Below are 13,995 nucleotides of genomic sequence, written 5' to 3' on the forward strand. Positions count from 1 at the left end.
AGACTGAGGTCTGCAACATGCATAATTATTACTCTTCTAAATTCCACTCTCTGTGGGTTATCTCTTCATCTTGCTCTGCTCTAAGTACTGTTCTGTGATAACAGTTTACCACCCTGACTGGCACAAATGAAAGATGTTATTTCTTCCGGAATTACTGCACAGAGACTACATTTGTACCCCCACCTCCAAACTTCCTGCTCACTTTACTGCCTTGACTGAGAAGACTGTAGGCATAAGTAGGATTTACAACATAGTTTTCCATGATTCTGCAACGTTTCTTGTTGCAGCATGGCACAAAGGCTATTTGTAAGCAAAACTTCTTTGCTGATAATACTGGAATTATCATCTATCTCTGATACTGTACAGACAGGAGAAATTAAGAAAATTTCACCTTTGCTGTTGCAAGTACCATTTCTGATACTGCTAAGCATCACATGTTATCTGACCTTCTCCCATATCACTCCTTTATGCTGCTTTCAGTATTCAAAGACAAGACCAGGTAACAATGAAAAGACATAGGGGTACCAGTGTGGTGTGAGGTGTCAGCACTGTCTCAGTTGGTAATCTTCTTCCTATTCCAGTCATTCACTCTCAACACTGTCCTGCTACTGGGATTATCTAGCAAGCAGGATCTAAGTTGATGGTCAGCTTAAAGAATATCTGAGTTATCTGAACAACATAATAATAAGATGAGTTATCTGAACATCTGGAACAGCCAGCTCAGAGAAAAAATATGAGTGGTAGCTGTCTCTGCTGAAAAGGTACAGCCTGGGTGAATTAAGGTCTGTTAGCTGACCATAACCATTTCCCACAACAAGAAAAATGTAAAGAAAGTTTGTCAGAAGTGTTTTTCTTAATCAACAACTTTTTCAGAATTTGAAAATGCTGCAATCCAAGGTTTAGCAATATTGCAGCTAAATTACTCTCCTTACCCACAAGTAACACCTCAAATATCCTGGCAAAGATAGAGATAAGGATTTTGGTGACTTTTAGCAACAAAAATCTAAGTGATACTTAGACAATTCCTGCTTAACTATGTAATTTCCTGCACTCCACACTTGCCTGATCTTTCATAATGAAGTCCTCAAAACCTGCCTAAAGTTTTGCTTCTGGTCATGTTGGAATATAGCAGCTTAGCAGCTACTCATGGCAGGCTTCCCCTAATTTCATAACCTTGATTTGCACAGACTGTACAAGGCTCCCTTGGGAGGTGTCTGTGCAGGTAACAGAGGAATAGAATCACTCTGTTATGAATAAGTATCTCAAAACCCAGTTAACATAACTACTTTCAAAAGCGCAGACAGAAAAAAAAAAAAAGACATAAAATTGCCCTTTCTGCCATTGCAGTGGTTACAGTGCTCCCACAGGAAACAAGGCTGTTGAGTTCAATTCTCTCTTCTTAAGAAGTTAAAAATTAGATCTACAATTCAGTAGAGTATCACAACCACCTGAACATAGACTCCTTCTCAGTCAAAACACACTATTCCTTAAAGTCATGACACTGAACACTGAAAAAAAAAGAAAAAACAAAAACCAGTTCTGCTAGACCAGATAATAGGGAGCAGGACCATCATTACATAGCCCAGTGATTACTTAGGAGGTGACTCTCTGTTTCTTACAGACAAATAAACATCTAATCCAGCTCATTTTCCTAAAGGAATGACTCCCAAACAGGATGCATTTCTTACAAATCCCAAGCAAAAGGGCCTAGGCCCACCCAGTCTAATGCAAAGTGATTGCTGACCCACAACTCTACAGTTGTCATCTTAGGAGTAAAAAACTTGCATTATCAGAAAACCACAAAACTGTATTCTCCAATAATTAAGTAAACACAGAGAAACTGTATTAATCACTAGGTTAATTATTTTTACTCTTGTGAGGAGGAGTTGATGTTGAATATTTTGGAGGTCCATGAGATCTTAATCATGCCAAGGACAAGTGTATAACTGAAGAGCAGTGTTACCACCACTGCTGTACAGATGCCTCAGAGTTAACCTAAGAGAAACATTAAATGTGTGCCAATGAAAACAGTGAGCTTCTTGTGTTCTTTCTGTGAGAAATTTTTTTCTAAAGTCTATTGGCACTGTGGATACTAGCTACTTCAGGGAAATGTTCATACTAAAGGAGAACCTCAAACATTTCCTTTCTTGTCAGCTCCTGAAAGCAACAATAAACCTCAACCTTTGCACTGACAACTTACTTACCACAGATTTTAAAAGGGACTGTTGTATCCAAATTTGCTTTCAGTGACTGCTCAAGAAAAGAATGTTGGATTGTGAAAGACATGCTTCTCTAAACACCACAAACTGCTAGTTTTGTGCAATAGCAAAGTAAATATTTATAGGCAGCTAAATAGCAAATTGTATTTTTTTCTACAGAAAAAGACCTAATGAAAAACAATAAACCTATTTAAAATTATCACCCATGATATAGCAAGCATAAACTTAACTTTTCCAATTTTCTGTCATTTGGACATCTATGTGAGTTTTTTCCATCGTTATCCATGGTGAACGTGAAGTAAAACTGAAGACAGTGATAACTGTTCCTCTATCATCAGTGAGAATTTAACGAAAGCATCCTATAGACCAACATAAATGCATTATACCTACTCTTAATATATTCCCTGATACTGTTTATTTTCCTCTTGCCACCAGATATTGCAATAGACAAAGAAGATATGCAGCAGTTTTAAGTGCTCTAGTATGCCAGTGGTATATGCATAAACTTCAGACATGCTCTCTCCTCTCTAATATAAAAGGGAACAGAGGAATAAATAAGGGACTAAAAGCATAAATAACAGAATCTTCAGAGAAAAAAGGAAACAGGAGTGTTACCTGATTATTCACTTGGCTCACTTCAAGTTTCCAGGTTAGTGACCAAGACAAGAAACCCATCTCCTACAACTCCCTGCAGTCAATAGTTTCTCTGAAACATTATCTAAGTCTGAAAGACTGTGGTACCTTACAGATATATTGCTTTCCGAAGCAATGGCAAGAAGACTTAGAAGCAGAAATTTGAGGGCAGACTGCAAGAAACCAACCCAAAATGCTGGTGATTGTGGTATAAACTAGATTTAGCCCAGCACCAGATTAAAACATTCTCAGTACTTAAAGAATACTGGTGCAAGTTCCCTCCCTACCACTGTTGTTAGAAAACTCAGTTCAACAAAGGCTTTTTGAATTAAGTCCTATGTGCACTGTAGCTAGGAAATGTCAGTGTTCGGTTTTCAAGTCAACAAGTCATTTGCTTTTAATACAATAATGTTTTGTATTAAATGAGAATATAGCTGGAATACAGGACACTTAAAAGGTCAGATAATCTATTCTGACAGCTAAAAAATTCAATCCTTAACAAAATGCCATTTACCTGAGAGCCATTATTTCAGTAATGACTGCAATAAAAAAACCCACCATGAAGTAATTCTGAGCTGCTTTCAGTGCAGATATTTTTAAAAATTCCTAGGCCTATCTAGGACTGCTGGACCAGCGTGCTCAACAGTTGATTTTCTGAAACAGCAAAGGCAGGAAAAAAGAAAAAAAAAAATACAGCTCCATCTGACTACAGAAAGACTAAAAAATTCATTGGACTAAAATTTACAGTTCATCTTCTGCCAGATACAGAAGAATTTGATCTCATGGGTGTTACTTCAATAACATGCCTGTCATATTAAAGCACAGAAATGACAGATAATAACATCTATGGGTGGAAAGCCTATGGTATCATGAAAATTTTCCTTTTAGACAGAAAAAGTATCCAACTTACTAGTCTATAAAACAGACTGAATAATGGCATAAGCACTTGACAAAAATATCTCCTGCTGTTGTCACCACAAACCTTGCAGATGCTCTCCCCATAAAGACTTCTCACTAGGGCTAACAGCCTACTCTCAGTACCTTCTATGCAGGATGGGTCTCTACAAAGAAATTTAGAAGACAGTTTTGAATCAGACACGTCAAAATACCTTAAACAAGCCATAGACTAAAGTACTATGCAGTGTTTATGCTGGAAAGAAGTTGAAAGATAGGAACTACCATGAAATGCAGGAAGATTGTCATTAGGGGGCAGTAAACAGGGGTCCGCATATTACCATTGAGGGATCTACTACCCAGCCAAGCAATAGTTCATATATGGAAAATGTTAGATTATGAAAACTATCTGCAGTTCTTTCCATATCCTTACCTTTCACCTTCTGATGTTGAGGCAAGTGCCCTGTTGTCAGCTCCTGTGACTTTATCAACTCCCATGATGCCAGTACACTGTCTGTGTAGAAATCCCACCAGAAGCCCTAACCCATAAGACAATTAGACCTTATAGCTGAACTTTTTTTTTTTTCTTCTCCTGATAATGCCTGATCAGTAGGCTTAGCCTTCTGAACTTGAAGATGACCAGTACATGATACATGTGCCACCTGCATTACTTCACCTATACAAAATCTGAATTTTCCAGTAATACTAACTGGGTGTTAAACTGGAACGCAAGCTAAATGAATGGCAGGAATCTTCTTAAAAGCATTTGTCCCCTTATATTTCATGCATTTCTTAATCATTTTTCTCTAAAACATATGGAATATTCTTACAATATAAACATGTGCCTAGAAGAAACTAAAATCGTGAATTTGAACATAATACTTACTTTGCACTACTGATTTTTTCCTGAATTGTGAATAAAAAGGTACTAACACTTGGACCAATAATAAGAGCAGCAGCAATAATAAAAGGAAAGGACATAGAATAGCTGGATATTTACTTATCCTCTTCCCAAAGATGAAAATGGGCTTACATAATGTCTCACAAGTCAATAACCTTCCACCTATAAAATTTAGAGTCAACTCATTCATTTTTCAGTAGGATACCACTTTGTTCAGAAACATGTAATCTGTGAACATTTTGCTTCAGTGGGAGAAAATAAAGAGAAGGATATTTTTTGAAACTACCAGGACATCTTGACAGAAGTAACTGAAGAGGTGACCAGAGATTAAACCTATTTGTTACTGTTAAAGTTATGAAATAACAAGCTGATACAGAAAACTCAACATTAAGGCATCAACAAAAAGGCATTTATACTGGTGTAGGCTTTTGAATATAATTTTGATAGAGCATCAAAGGTTTACGAATAACAAGGTTTTGGGGGATAAAAACTTCTATCTAAGTAACAGAAACAATAACCTGGTGAATTATGTTGTCAAAGAAGAAAAATCCTACTGTGTTTGTGGCTAGGACTATTCAGTTTAATTGCCATCTTTAGAATGGATGCCAGTTTTCCTCCCATTCACATTTTCTTTGGAAATCTCCAAGTCACATAATAATCCTGTATGTGATGAGGAAAAAGCAAATAAAAACCATCTGGGTTCTTTGCCCTTACAGATCACTATCAACACTATTCCACATACTTTGATTTTACAGGGAAAAGGAGAATTGTTCATAACTTATAAACACATTCAGTCATAATTTCAGACTGACTTTCTTCTAGTCTACATGCCCTACAAATTATTTAAACTTACACGCTTAAAATGGCAAGAGCAGGGACAACCCAAAGCTTAGAAATGTTCCTTAATTCTCTTGGTACCGCAGCAAAAATGGCTATTTATTTTACATTTCCTGCTATTCTTTCAGATACATTATCCAATTAGACAATATTTATACATGATCAGAACCAGCATCTTTTAAACAGTAATCTGTCCCTCAGCCATGCCTCAGCACTGCATGGTAGCAAAAACAAACAGGCTGTTAAAGCAAGCTGGGTTTAGCTGTGTTTCTTCCTGAAGATGGGAAAATGCAGTCTGGGGACAGAGTGTAGCATGTTCTGCTTCTATAGTCTCCAAGTCCCACCGGTTCTGGGCCAGCTTTAACATAGGCAAGATAATCCACACAGCAAAAGATCTGAGAGAAGCAAGACAGAAAGCTCTTCAAAGCTAACTCATGGTTTTATTTCCAGGAGAATGCCCTGAATGCTTTCTAAAATCTAATGAGATGAACAATGTAAGAATCACATAAGTGATTTCTTACTGCTTCATTCACAGGCAGAAAGGGGAATAATGAGCCTGTCTTCCTAGAAAATGCTTCCTGAGTACAAGACACATTCAAGTAATTTTCAGTAATATCCGAGTGACAACATAGGCTATTCTCAAACTAGGAGCTCTTTAAGGTCACAAGCAAAGGCAACTGCTCTGGGCAATTACTCTGACTGTTAAATCACTGTTAAGTGAAATCTCTCTGGAATCTAACAGATCAGACATGGAAGATTCTAGCATAGTAGTTTTTTAAACCACTAGATTCTGTAAATGGCAGAACTGAGCATTACAGGTTTGAGGAAAAGAAGAAACAAAAACAGACTTTGACAACCACTGCCCAGCTGGTCCCAAAGCATGAGCACCATCCACTGTGCATTGATCTTGAGCCCTCTCTGAACTGTAACACGTGAATTGGAATAGATGCAGTCTGATCCACTCCCAAAGAAGGAAACTTGTATCTACCTTCATTTTCCCTAAGGACTGGGTGAAGATGACCTAAATGTTCAATATAGAAGACATTGCTTCTGCAAGAGAAACTAAACCTTGGAATTCAGGAAGAGCAGTAGCTTACAGGAGTACCTGCAATGATGCAACCTGACAGTCTTCTTCCTGACCGGCTTACAGGAGTTGTGCCCCATGGATTACTCTATGAGGAAACTGCTTTTAAACTGCCTCAATTTCTGCTTTCTCTTTGGAAAAAGACAAACAAAAGACCTCCAACCCCACAAAGCTTTGTTACCACATAATACATACTGATGTGGAAAACATGCTTTGCAACAAAGGGCAGGGCTTGAATCATCAAAGCATAAAATTGACCATTTCAATGTAGCTCTGGCAGTATTTGATTTCCAGCCTCTTTTCACTTGCTACCCTGCAAAGCACTAAAACCTACCTAATGCTGACAAGAGTATTAACAAAATAATTATAACCTGTGTGGCACCCAAAGAAGCAGATGCTGCAGGTGTTCCACTCTAATGACAGAGATGGATAAAAGGAACTGAAGGACAGCTGGATTCAATTCATCCCTTCATGATTTGGGGATCAGGGACAAGGGACACAGAAAGTAGAAAACCATGGAGGTAACACTGTCACTTTGCCCAGTTATGAGCAAAGACACTTTCCCAAGCTCATGCCACGGTATAAGTGGCAAGCTGCTGGCAGTGGAACAACTAAGGAGCAGCCTTAATGAGAAGTGGCCCTACTGAGAAGACACCAGAAAAACCACAACACCAAGGTCAGAAGAGTAGGTGCTCCACAGTGGAGCAGATATTCCCCAAAGGACTGTAGCCCATGGAGGATCCACATAAGAGTAGAATAAGAGTGAGAAGAAGAAGCAGAGAACCACAGTCCTCCCCTGCACCATTTCTTGCCTTATTGAACAGATTGAGTGCCACGTCCAGCAATAATGAGGCAGGAGGAGTCTGAAGCAAGCCTGGGAATTGTAAAGGAGAGGCTGTAGACAGGTACAGACGGGCAAACCTTCCTTGGGGTACGGCGCTCCAATGTCAAAGAGGTGTTCTCACCAAGGTGCACAAACAGTGCTCCCATATTTGCTGCCTTCAGACTCAGCCAACCTCCTCCTTTGGCTGCTCAAGAGTGAGCTGAGTGTGCATTGGGAAGCTCCCCTTTTATTGGCCCCCAATCCTGCCCATGCGCAGCTGAGGCAAACCCTAATTGGGCAGAGGTGGGCTTAACACAGGTGGGCTTAACACAAGCTCACACCTCACACCTCGTAATTAGCACCTGAGTGCCTCAAACATGGGGCTGTGTATGCATGTTCAGGCCATTCCTCTACACATTCTGCTACAAGAGGCATTTTGCCCAGGTGTTGTAATGCTTTACTTTTGTTTCCCAACACCTGAATCAGCCATTTAATATTTATATTGATCAGTAATAAATAAAACCTCCAGTCAAGTCACCTTTTCCCTGAGCAGTAACTGGGTAAGTGATCGCCCACTGACCTTCTACACATGAGCTTCCTCAGCTTCATTCTTACTGTTTTCTCTCCCCTGTACTGAGCCACACCACCACCACATCCAGGAAGACCACGCTCCAGTGGGTGCTGAGGGCCAGGTGACAGCAGCTATCAGATGACACTTTCTGGAATCTGTCACTGGCTTCTACCACCAGATATTCAGATTTCAGAGATAAAACAACCAGGGGAAAAACAAAACAAAACAAAAAAAAACAACCACCATATACATAAACAAATAATTACAAGCAATGCTTCAAATTATAGTCGCTTGAAACCACAGCTCAGAAGAATCCATTCCTGCTGGGGAGTAGTCTTCTGCACAAGGTATGCATGGACAAAATCTCATTTGGACTTCTGATGTGGCAAGATTCTTGCCTCTTTTTGAAGCAGCAAGCTCTTCCTCGATTATCACCCCATTATTAGTTTTACATTTAGCATATTAAACCTTTATTCCTATCTGTTTCATGTTTGGTGCTGAGAAAGAAAAGCCAAAATTAAAAGCACCGCTTGGAAGGGAACTATCAGTCCCACAACAGAGTAGCAGAAATGAATTACGCTTCTGTCTGACAGCTGAAAAGGGAGAAGTCAGCTTTAGGGCAGCGGAGGGCACAGGGATGTGGACGCTTCGGGAAGCTCTCCGGACCGCCGCCAGCTCCGCGGGGAGCCGTGAGCGGCCGGGCTGGTGCGGCCCCCAAAGCTCGTGGGCCCCGGCGCTAGGACCTGCCGGAGGGGCTACCCGGTCGCTCTATTTTTACTACGGTATTTTTTGCATTCAGACTTTCCACTGCAGGCGGCTCGGGTCAAGGGATCCGCTTTGCCAGCGGAATCTGACAGGTCAACCCAGCAAGAGTTATTTATAGAGGGGCGGGGGACAGAGGGAAGGGATGCGATGGGCATCATATTCTGTCGCGGTGCTGAGGATTAGGAGAGGCATCCGCAAACGAGTTCCCCCAGCCCGTCCCTCAGCACAGCCGGGCAAGGCGGCTGTGGCGGGGGAATCCCGCAGCACTCCCAGCCTGTCCCGCGCTTGCCAGCCCGCACCGCTCCTCCCTCTGCACCGCCTGGGAACAGAGAGCAGCCGGGCTGGCCGGACACAAGGAAAGAGACAAGCCACGCAGGCAAGGCACACGCTCTCTTCCTTCCCTCTTTTCCCTCCGTGCTTCTCCATGCCTCATCTTTAGAATTGTTCACGGCCAGGCTGGATGAGGCTTTGACAAACCTGTGGGTGTCCTGCCAAAGCAGGGGAGGTTGGATCTGGATGGTCTTTAAGATCCTTTCCAGCCAAAAACATTCTACGATTCTATGATATGCAGCCTCTCAGGAAGTTAGGATCCACTTCACATATTAACTCCTCATGTTACAGATCCCAGCAAGTGGAAGAGGCTCTTAAGCATCCAGACTGAGACTCAGGAAAGTTCCAGATGAAACTGTATACCCTCTCATGAAAAAATTAGTTTAAGAGGGTCACTACAAATTAAAAACACAGAGGCAATGAGGGTAGTCAACACGAAAGCTGTCTGATCTCTTGTCTTCAGAGGTTGTTCTGTGTGTGAAAGCCTTTTCAAGGAGGATTTAAGCTTTCCTTTTAATGTGACAATTTGTCATTTCATCAGGGGATATAATCCACCTTCCTCCCCTGGCCCTGAAGTACTGTACTCACCCAGACTGCCATTTATGAGATGTTTCTTTTTGGTAGGAAAAGGCATAGGGACAAAGTAACAATACCAGTATTTCAAACTGCAATCAGATTGCCCCCCTCAAGCCCTGCTGTTTAGCTGCTTTGTCCTAAAGATACTTAAAGCTCATGAGATGTCTGGCTCCCACATTTGAAAGGGTCAAGGCTACCTGTGCAAGCCTAGAACTGTCCTGCTGCAAGTGACCTGACACCTGACCCTGCCAAATGCTGGCTGGCATTTAGAAACATGTCATTCATTTGGTCTTACAAGCACCTTCTCAGACACACTGATTCAACACTTTCCACACAATGCAGTGGTAGCCCCCACCTTTTAAAAACTGACCACACCAAAAAGATGGTGCCATTGTGTGTAGCTGCCACATTCTGTTCAGCCTGAAAGCAGATGATCCATGGCCTCCTGGTCCAGGTGGGGTCAAAGTCACAGTTCCCATCTCTTAAGGAAGTACCTGCTGTACTTGGATGGCCTGAATCTGCTAGGCCAAGGTGTGGCAAGGACTTACAGACCCTAAACAGCCAGTAGGCCACACCAACTAAAGCACTGTGTTCCCACTTGTGTACAAGTTTAATTTAGAGTTCAGTATTTGTTGGTTAGAGCATCTGAATAGAGGTGAGACTGGGACCTGCTGAACTTCTTCACCAGATGTAACCATCTCAACATTCCCATGCCTTCTCTTGGTGCACCATTCCACTCCTGGTAAAGGATATCCCTGTCTGGGTGCTTATCCACCCCAGCCTCTGCATGCCCTCCTTGCTGGGACATGCAAGTAATGATGAGAAATTGTGCATCTGGCTTTAGTAGATTTATGTGTATTTAGTCTAATGGCAGGATAGTAATGTTCCTCAAGGGGTAGAATGGTAACACCAAAATATATATATATCAGCTTAGCAGAAAAAAAAAAAAAAAAGCAAAAGCAAAAAAATTTTTAAAAAGCTCCTACATTCAAGTAGGCCTGCATTTTAAAATAATTACTGGCACTGTTAACAGTCCTGGCTTTCATTTGCATCTGCAGACATCATCTAATACATAATTAGCAGCTAACCAGTGATACAGATATATGAAACTACACTACGTGCATTGCACATTTTGCAGAACATCTCCAATCATGACACATTTGAAACCATCTTATACTTTTGATTCACTGCATGCTGAGGTTATCTAACACAGGCACACTGTTAAGTTCCAACAAAGCTTCCTGGAGAGGAAGTGAACCCTTTTTCTCAGTATTTTATAGCCCCTACTCCAAAAGCCTTGGGAAAACCAATATTTTGTCCTGATGGTCCCATCGTGTATTAATAGATCACCAACAGATCCCTCTAATCTGGGCAAGTGAGCTGTGCTGCCTGGCTTACCTCCCTGAGAGCCTCCTCAGGAAAGTGACTGCTGAGTGATGATTATATGAGAGGCTGAAGGGCCAGGCTCCCCTCAAAGACTGAAAAACCCAGCTGTCAGGATAGCCCATAAATGCCTGATGGAGGAGGGAAAAAATGTCACAACCACTTCCTTTTGAAGGGAAGTTTGGACATTGTTTGGGATTCCCCTGCCCCCCAGAGAAGCCTGAAGCTTCCTGCAGAACCTCGATGTCCAAGACACTCCTGAGATGTCACCAGTTTTTACAGATACATAAATAAGAGCAGTTCTATACTTCCTTGTATTATTCCTTTACAGTTGTTTGGATTAGTGATGGACTAATTCAATGCTGTGTCAGTACCTGAGAAGCCTATAACAGAGATCACTAACTAAGGTGTCCACTGTGAAAACAAAACTAAAGTATTACAGTTTAACTCCCACTGCCTGGTCCATCTTTTAGGAACATAGGAAGGGTGTAAGTGGCCATATGGAAAAATACATTCTCATATTTTTACTGCTGAAAGATGACCCTTCCCAAGAGATGCTGTGAATGCATTAAAAGCTGTAGATATTTGATTTCACTTCAGAGTTTCACCATCTCAGTAAGACTGCTAATAAAAAAAATAAAATAATAAAAAAAAAAAGGTTGGTTAATTAGTTAATCGTCTGCCATGAAATGCTTCCAAGGATTCTGCATTTTAAATCAAGTGGAGCAACGACACTATTGAAGTATTCCGAAGTATAGAGCCCGGCGAGCAGAGAGAGGAGCCAGCCACCCTGCTGGGTGCTCCCGCTCGGCACCGGCACAGCCTCGGTGAGCGCTGCCCGCTGAGCTGCCTCCTGGCCCCGCTCCTCACCAGCGGCCCCTCACGGGCTTCCTCCTCTGACAGCATCACCCGCACCGGGGACACCAGGGGACACTCAGGCTCGCACTAGCGCGTCAGCCATCTCGTACAAGGCCCCCCTCCCGTGCAGCATCTCCCATAAGGGCATGCTCCTCCGCCCCCCCTCATCCCTCTTCCCAGGGCCTGCACTGGGAGACTGGGAACACCCATGCTATTCCCTTCAGACACTTAAGGCCATCCAGGTATGCTGTTTCTCACTGCAAGGACTAACTGACCCTCTCTGTGACCCTCCGTGGGATGGCCACCGCTGGCAGCGGTACCATGCGGTACCATCCCGCCGGACGGTCGGGAGGCAGCGGGGAAGGGGGGAGCCCCTCCACCCGCCCCCAGGGTGCATCCGACAGGAGGGTGAAGCCAGCTCTCGCTGCTGCCGGGAGGCAGCTACCGCACCGAGGACGAGGTCACGGTGCGTCGTCTCCCAGGAGCCCGGCCGCCGGGAGAGCTGCCACGGCCGACCTGACGGAGGTCAAATCCAAACTTTGCTCCTGCAAATCCTGGCCGGACCTGTTGCCGTCGGGCATGGCGCGACTCCTGCCCGCTCCTTCCAGCGTCGGAGCAATTAATCGGCACATCATCTCCCTTCATCTTCCCTGTGGACTTTCTGAGAGGACCGAGGGCACGGGTAAGCTCTCCACGAAACGCGAATAACGACCCGTCGTTAACTGCGACTCACCTACATCCCGCGCCCCAAACTCGTCCATCTCCGGCGCTTCTCCCGCACAGCCGCGCAATCGGGAGTTTGGCCACGGGAGCGCTGTGGGACGGCCCCACGGGCAGGCTGGGAGCGAGTGGACACTTGCCCCCGGCCGCCACCCCAGACTGCAACTCCCCGGGACACGGCACTGTTTCTGCTTGCGAGCCCCGGGTCTGCCTTGCCCACTGCAGATCGCGGGGCTTGGAGCAGGGCTTGCCCCCTCTCCGCGTTCCCGAGCTACCTGCCGCTCGGCCCCGCAGCGGCAGCGCAGGCGGTGCGCGGCGATTCCCCACCGGGCCGGCGGCTGAGCGAGCTCCCCTTCTCCCGCCCGGCACCCGGCGGCGGCAGGAGGTGGAGGTGTCCCCCTGAAAGCGCTGCCCCCCGCCCGCACCCCGGGGGTCGCCGAGCGGTGGAGTCAGCCGCCCTCGCACGCCCCCGGCCCCGTGTCCCCCAGGGGGCCCCACGCGCGGAGGGGAGCGCCCTGGGGATCGCCTTACCCGGTTGGCGGAGAGAACCTGCCGGTACCGCTCCTCCTCCGCAGGCAGGGCAGGAAACTGTTGCATGGAGAGCATGCTCTGGGTGCTGCTGGTGTGTCTCACACCCCACACACCCTTCTCTACCTCGGTGTCTAACAAGCCGCGGCCGCCCGCCTCCCGCACACACTTGCGGGGCGGGGGGGGCTCTGCATTTTGTCTGCTCGGCAGACTCCCCCTCCCCCCTCTCCGCCCAATAATAATAAACCTCCGCGAGAAAGCCGCCACATCCCCACCCCTTTTGCACACAAGGCTCTACCCCTTGGGGACAAGCTGAGAGACAGCCCACTTGCTAATTTCGCTCTAAAACCGTACCCCAGGGAGGAGGGATGAGGTGGGCACAGCCTCCCTCGCCTCTCTTCCCCCGATAATGGGCACCTCATCACATCGCGGGGCGCTTCAGGTGGCAAGAGAAGCCTGAGATAGGGATGATGTGCTGAGCAGGAACGCGCAGAGCTGGCCCTCGCACCCCTTCCCTTGGCTCGCTGGGGCTCCGCCTCGGGCGAGGGGCTGGGGCTGTGCCCCCAGCGCTCTGGGGCTGCCGGCGAGCCCCCGGACCGCCCCGATGCGCACTTGGCGGTTGAAGTGATACGAATCCACCCCGAGACACGAACTTACCGGCGGCCCCGGCCCGCCGAGCTGGAGCGCGGAGTTCAGAGCGGTGGATGGCGAGCCTAGGCCAGGCAGGTTTCCCGGTCCCTCCATCCTCAGTTCATCGGGCGCAGGACTGCCCCAGGGGCCGGAGTGACCCTCCTGCCTTCTGAACGCTCTTAATTTTACGTTATAGTCATGCAAAGGCTTTCGTTTTGCCCCAGGGATAGGAAGTTTCCTCGT

The 13,995-nt window shown here is 45.2% G+C and overlaps 1 protein-coding gene across 1 annotated transcript in view; it reads right to left on the minus strand.

The window, feature by feature from the left end:
* CORIN (corin, serine peptidase) overlaps nucleotides 1-13,305 on the minus strand; it is a 121,480-nt gene extending 108,175 nt beyond the window's left edge. Inside the window, exon 1 of the mRNA XM_030449768.1 lies at nucleotides 13,126-13,305. Within this exon, the coding sequence (XP_030305628.1) occupies nucleotides 13,126-13,200 (75 nt within the window). The 5' untranslated portion in view covers nucleotides 13,201-13,305. The remainder of the gene's footprint in view (nucleotides 1-13,125) is intronic.
* Nucleotides 13,306-13,995: the final 690 nt, after the last annotated feature.

Source organism: Calypte anna, chromosome 4A (genome assembly GCF_003957555.1).
Source record: "Calypte anna isolate BGI_N300 chromosome 4A, bCalAnn1_v1.p, whole genome shotgun sequence".
NCBI classification, from domain to species: Eukaryota; Metazoa; Chordata; class Aves; order Apodiformes; family Trochilidae; genus Calypte; species Calypte anna.